The sequence below is a fragment of the Neopelma chrysocephalum genome, unplaced genomic scaffold, assembly GCF_003984885.1.
Source record: "Neopelma chrysocephalum unplaced genomic scaffold, ASM398488v2 Primary Assembly neopelma1_96722, whole genome shotgun sequence".
NCBI classification, from domain to species: domain Eukaryota; kingdom Metazoa; phylum Chordata; class Aves; order Passeriformes; family Pipridae; genus Neopelma; species Neopelma chrysocephalum.
Genome location: NW_020925366.1, coordinates 901 through 6,793, shown reverse-complemented (window position 1 = coordinate 6,793; position 5,893 = coordinate 901). Strand labels below are relative to the sequence as shown.

General features: G+C 56.9%; 1 protein-coding gene and 1 long non-coding RNA gene across 2 annotated transcripts in view; one reads left to right on the top strand and one right to left on the bottom strand.

The window, feature by feature from the left end:
• The window catches only part of RACK1 (receptor for activated C kinase 1), a gene marked incomplete at its 5' end in the record, with an annotated part of 4,191 nt that extends 292 nt beyond the window's left edge, over positions 1 to 3,899 (top strand). The window contains 5 exons of the mRNA XM_027709274.1: positions 132 to 227; positions 324 to 434; positions 1,139 to 1,279; positions 2,393 to 2,503; positions 3,771 to 3,899. Coding sequence (XP_027565075.1) covers positions 132 to 227; positions 324 to 434; positions 1,139 to 1,279; positions 2,393 to 2,503; positions 3,771 to 3,836 — 525 coding nt within the window. The remainder of the gene's footprint in view (positions 1 to 131; positions 228 to 323; positions 435 to 1,138; positions 1,280 to 2,392; positions 2,504 to 3,770) is intronic.
• A 1,122-nt stretch (positions 3,900 to 5,021) lies between these two features.
• On the bottom strand, positions 5,022 to 5,760 carry LOC113981720. Its single transcript, XR_003538510.1, has 3 exons — positions 5,474 to 5,760; positions 5,324 to 5,401; positions 5,022 to 5,244 (listed from the first exon to the last, which is right to left on the bottom strand). It is a non-coding gene; the product is annotated as an uncharacterized LOC113981720 (long non-coding RNA).
• Between the last annotated feature and the right edge of the window lie 133 nt (positions 5,761 to 5,893).

Genomic DNA, 5,893 nt, shown 5'->3' with positions numbered 1-5,893 from the left:
TTCCTGACGCCCTGTCAGTGCTGAGCCCTTCCAGGGGGGGGTTCAGTGGGACACAGGGGTGGGGAGGACGAGGCTGTGGGGTCATTCCAGGTGGAATTCCAGCCCCATTCCCACCCTTTTTCCCTGCACAGGACGAGAGTCACTCGGAGTGGGTGTCCTGCGTCCGCTTCTCCCCCAACAGCAGCAACCCCATCATCGTGTCCTGTGGCTGGGACAAGCTGGTCAAGGTGAGTTCTGAGGGATGGGGATGGATCCCACCCCAAAAATCCCGGGATTTGGGGTCGAAGGAGCCGCCTTTGACCGTCCCCCCGTCCCTATTCCAGGTGTGGAACTTGGCCAACTGCAAACTGAAGACCAACCACATCGGGCACACGGGGTACCTGAACACCGTCACCGTGTCCCCCGACGGCTCCCTCTGCGCCTCTGGGGGAAAGGTACGGCCCTACAGACCCCAAAAGGGAGGGGGACACCCCTGGAGTAGGACATCCCGGAAAACTCAGCTCGGGGTCAGGGACACCCTAGAAAATTCACCCCGGGGTCAGGGACACCCCACAAACCCCATCCTGGAGTGGGACACCACAAAACACTCACCCCAGGGTCAAACACACCCCAAAAACCTCATTACAGGGGTGGGACACCCCAAAAACCTTCCTGGGGTTCCTCTTGGAGCTCTGGGGACTCTTGGAGATCCTCCTGGAGCTTTGGGGACCCTCCTGGAGCTCTTGGAGCCCCTTCTGGAGCTCTGGAGCCCCTCCTGGATCTCTTGGAGCCATTCCTGGATCTCTGGGGACCCTCCTGGAGCTCTTGGAGACCCTCCTGGATCTCTGGGGATCCTCTTGGAGCCCCTCCTGGAGCTGTGGGGACCCCCTGGACCTCTGGGAATCCTCCTGGAGCTCTGGGGACCCTCTTAGAGACCCTCCTGAAGCTCTGGGGACCCTCTTGGATCTCTTGGATCCCCTCCTGGAGCTCTGAGGATTCTCCTGGAGCCCCTCTTGGATCTCTTGGAGTCCCTCCTGGAGCTCTGGGACCCCTCCTGGAGCTCTGGGGACCCTCTTGGAGACCCTTTTGGAGCTTGAGGCCCCCCCTGGAGCTCTGAGGACCCTCCTGGAGCTCTTGGGGACCCCCGTGTTCCCCCCAGGACGGTCAGGCCATGCTGTGGGACCTGAACGAGGGGAAGCACCTCTACACCCTGGACGGGGGGGACGTCATCAACGCCCTCTGCTTCAGCCCCAACCGCTACTGGCTCTGTGCTGCCACCGGGCCCAGCATCAAAATCTGGGTACGGAGCACTGGGAGACACTGGGATAGCTGGGAGGGATGGGAGGGACTCCTGGGATAGGTGGGATGGATGCTTGGGATACACTGGGATGGATGGGAGGGACACCTGGGATAGCTGGGATGGATGGGAGAGATGCCTGGGATAGCTGGGATGGATGGGAGGGACCCCTGGGTTACACTGGGATGGATGGGAGGGACACCTGGGATATCTGGGATAGGTGGGAGGGACCCTTGGGGTAGGTGGGATGGATGGGAGGGACACCTGGGATTGGTGGGAGGGATGAGATAGATGCCTGGGATAGGTGGGATGGCTGGGAGGGACACCTGGGATAGGTGGGATGGATGGGAAGGATAGCCTGGGATAGCTGGGATAGATGGGAGGGATGCCTGGGATAGGTGGGAGGGATGGGAGAGACACGTGGGATGGTTGGGATACACTGGGATAGCTGGGAGGGACCCCTGGGATAGCTGGGATGGATGGGAGGGACCCTTGGGATAGCTGGGATACACTGAGATATGTGGGAGGGACCCCTGGGATACACTGGGATAACTGGGAGGGACACCTGGGATAGGTGGGAGGGATGGGAGGGATATCCTGGGATACCCTGGGATACCCTGGAATATTTGGGAGGGACCAGGAGGGACTTGAGGGACTCTTGGGATACCCAGGGACCCTCTGGGACAGCTGGAAGGGGCTCCCAGAGACACCTGGGACACCCTGGGGTAGCTGGAACTGCTGGAATATCTGGGAGGGACCACCTGGGATACCCTGGAATATTTGGGAGGGCCTCCTTGGGGAGGGACCCCCAGGACATCTGGGAGAGACCCCGGGGAACCTCTGGGACAGCTGGAAGGGGCTCCCAGGGACACCTGGGACACCCTGGGGTAGCTGGAATTCCTGGGATATCTGGGAAGGACCCCCTGGGATCCTCTGGAATATCCGGGAGGGGTCCCCCGGGCCGGGGGGGTCAGTGATGAAACACTCGGATGCCTCCGACGTGTCCGTGAGGAAACCCCAGAGGCTGTTTCTGAGGCAGCCCCGGCTCCGGGGGGATCCTGTGGGATCCAGGCAGGATCAGGGCCCCCCCTGATCCGTGTGACTCCCCCGGGGCAGGATTTGGAGGGGAAGATCATCGTGGACGAGCTGAAGCAGGAGGTGATCAGCACCAGCAGCAAAGCGGAGCCGCCACAGTGCACGTCCCTGGCGTGGTCAGCGGATGGGCAGGTGAGAGATCCCAGGGATGGGGACACTAAATATGGGGGACCAGGGATTGGGGACCCTAAACATGGGGGACAGGGGGTTGGGGACCCTAAATATGGGGAACAAGGGGTTGGGGACCCTAAATATGGGGGACAAGGGGTTGGGGACCCTGAATTTGGGGGACAGGGGTTGGGACCCTAAATATGGGGGACAAGGGGTTGGGGACACGGGGATGGGGGATGAGGGGTTGGGGACCCTGGATTTGGGGAACAAGGGGTTGGGGACCCTAAACATGGGGGACCAGGGGTTGGGGACACTGGATTTGGGGACAAGGGTTTGGGGGACAAGGGTTTGGGGATCCTCCATATAGGGGACAAAGATTGGGGTCACATCTTGGATGTGGGGGACAAGGGTTGGGGGACCAGGGATTGGGGGATGAGGGGTTGGGGACCCTAAATATGGGGGACAAGGGGTTGGGGATCCTGAATTTGGGGAACAAGGTGTTGGGGACCCTTAACATGGGGGACGAGGGATTGGGGACCCTAAATATGGGGGACGAGGGGTTGGGGACCCTAAAATAGGGGACCAGGGGTTGGGGATCCTCCAGATGGGGAACAAGGGGTTGGGGACCCTGAATTTGGGGGACGAGGATTTGGGGATCCTCCACATGGGTTTGGGGACAAGGGTTTGGGGGACAAGGGTTTGAGGGACAAGGGTTTGGGGGACAAGGGGTTGGGGATCCTCCATATGGGGGATGAGGGTTTGGGGATCTTCCATATGGAGGACAAGAGTTTGGGGACCCTGGATTTAGGGGACAAGGGTTTGGGGATGCTGGATTTAGGGATTCTCCATATGAGGGACAAGGGTTTGGGGGCACTGGGCTGGGGGACCAGGGGTTGGGGACCCTGGATTTGGGGAACAAGGGGTTGGGGACCCTAAACATGGGGGACGAGGGATTGGGGACCCTAAATATGGGGGACAAGGGGTTGGGGACACGGGGATGGGGGATGAGGGGTTGGGGATCCTCTGTATGGGGGATGAGGGTTTGGGGACCCTGGATTTGGGGACAAGGGTTTGGGGATCCTCCATATGGGGGGACAAAGATTAGGGGACACATTTTGGATGTGGGGAACGAGGGGTTGGGGATTCTCCAGATGGGGAACGAGGGTTTGGGGACCCTGGATTTGGGGGACAAGGGTTTGGGGACCTTCCCTTCCCTCCCTGGGGTGTTGGGATCCCCTTGCCCAGGTTTTGGGGTCCCCCCTGACCCCCTTTTCCCCCTTTCCCCCAGACCCTCTTCGCCGGCTACACCGACAACCTGGTGCGGGTTTGGCAGGTGACCATCGGCACCCGCTGAGCCCCAAAACCGCCCGGATTCACCCCAAAAACAACAATAAAAGGCGCTTTTGGTGCAGCTGCAGCCCCCACCTGGCACTTTTTGGGGGGTGGCACTACGAGATTCTGGGGACAAAACCCCTGGAAAAGGGAAAAAATAAATCCCATCGGTGTCCTCGGGGTGGGATTTGGGGGTTCCTCGACTTCAGGGTTCAAAAACCCCACAATTCTCCCCCCAAAAATTGATAAATTTAGGATGTGGGGGGTGATTAATGTCCCCCTGGGTATTTCCAGAACGTCCATTAATTAATTAAACCCATTAATTAATTAAATGAGAGGTTTAACAGGGAATTTCCCACCCAGCAGCTCCAATTGGGCCTAAAGTGCTATTTTTTTTTTAATTAATTTGGGGCTTTTTTGGGGCCTTTTCCAGCAGGGAAGGGAGAGTTGGGATCTGGACACGCAGCTCTGAGCCCGCCCTATTTAATTAATTAAAGAATTGATTAATTAACAAGGATTAGGCAGGATTAAGGAGCTGGTTTTGTGATCTCAGGGGACCCCAAAACCATTTTTGGGGTAATTTTTTGGGGGCTAATTCACCCCAAATCCCTCCCGGGATCCCCCCCAAACCTGGAGCCTCGGCTACAACTTCTCTTCTTTATTATTTTTAATTATTGACATTTTCATAAAACTAAAATCTCCATTTAAGTTTTGTTTTTTTAGCCAAAAATATCCCGACCAAGCTCTGAAACAAAACGCCAACAGGGAAATTCCCAAATCCACCAAAAAACCAGGAAAACACACGGGAAGAGGGGGGGAAAAAGGGGCTCCCGAGTGGGAAAGGATCCGGCTGGAAAACAAAAAAAAGGGGGAAAAATAAATATCCCAAACTCAGGGAGCCCCCATAAAGTGCCAGAGGGGAGGGGGAAAAATGGGATTTTCCCCCCAAAAAATGGCAGGGAAAGGTTGGGGAGGGAGGAGCAGGAGAACGAGGGAAGAGCAGGAATGTTGGGAATGGGGGGCTCGGGGGAATCCCAAAAAATCCAGGCACCCAAAGAGCGGATTTTTGGGAAAGGAGGAGTTTCCAAATCCGGGAGGATTCGGCCCCAAATGCAGAGACCCCCCCGGGGGTCCCAAAACTCCAAAAGTTGGGAAGGAACTGGGAAGCAACTGGGAGGGGGAGGGAGCAGCTCCCAGCACTGGGACATGGACTGGGATCTGTCCCCAGTCCAATCCAAACCCACCTCCAGGGGGGGGGGGATCCAGCCCAATTCCAACCCAAAATCAGTCCCAAGGTGGATCCGTTCCCATTCCAACCTTAAATCCATCCCGACGTGGATCAATCCCAATTCCAACCCAAAATCCAACCCAAGCTGGATCCATTCCCGTTCCAGAAATCCATCCCGAGGTGGATCCATCCCAATTCCAACCTAAAATCAGTGCCAAGGTGGATCCATTCCCATTCCAAGCCAATCCCAGTCCAGGGGGCAGCTCCTTTCTGGTTCCAACCTGAAATCCATCCCAAGGTGGATCCATTCCAATTCCAATCTAAGATCCATCATGAGGTGGATCCATCCCAATTCCAACCTCAGCCCATTCCCAAGGTGGATCCATTCCCAATTCCAAGCTGAGCCCATTCCAAGGTGCATCCATTCCAACCCAAAATTAGTCTCAGGGTGGATCCATCCCAATTCCAAGCCAAGCCCATTCCCGAGGTGGATCCATCCCCATTCCAACCCAAAATTAGTCCCAATGAGGATCAATCCCAATTCCAAGCCAATCCCATTCCCAAGGTGGATCCATCCCCATTCCAAGCCAATCCCAGTCCAGGGGGGGCAGCTCCTTTCCCGTTCCAACCCAAAATCAGTCCCAAGGTGGATCCATTCCCATTCCAACCGAAAAACCATTCCAAGCTGGATCCTTGCCCATTCCAAGCCAAGCCCATTCCAAGGTGCATCCATTCCAACCCAAAATTAGGGTGGATCCATTCCCATTCCAAGCCAATCCCAGTCCAAGGGGGGGCAGCTCCTTTCCCATTCCAAGGTGCATCCATTCCAACCCAAAATTAGGGTGGATCCA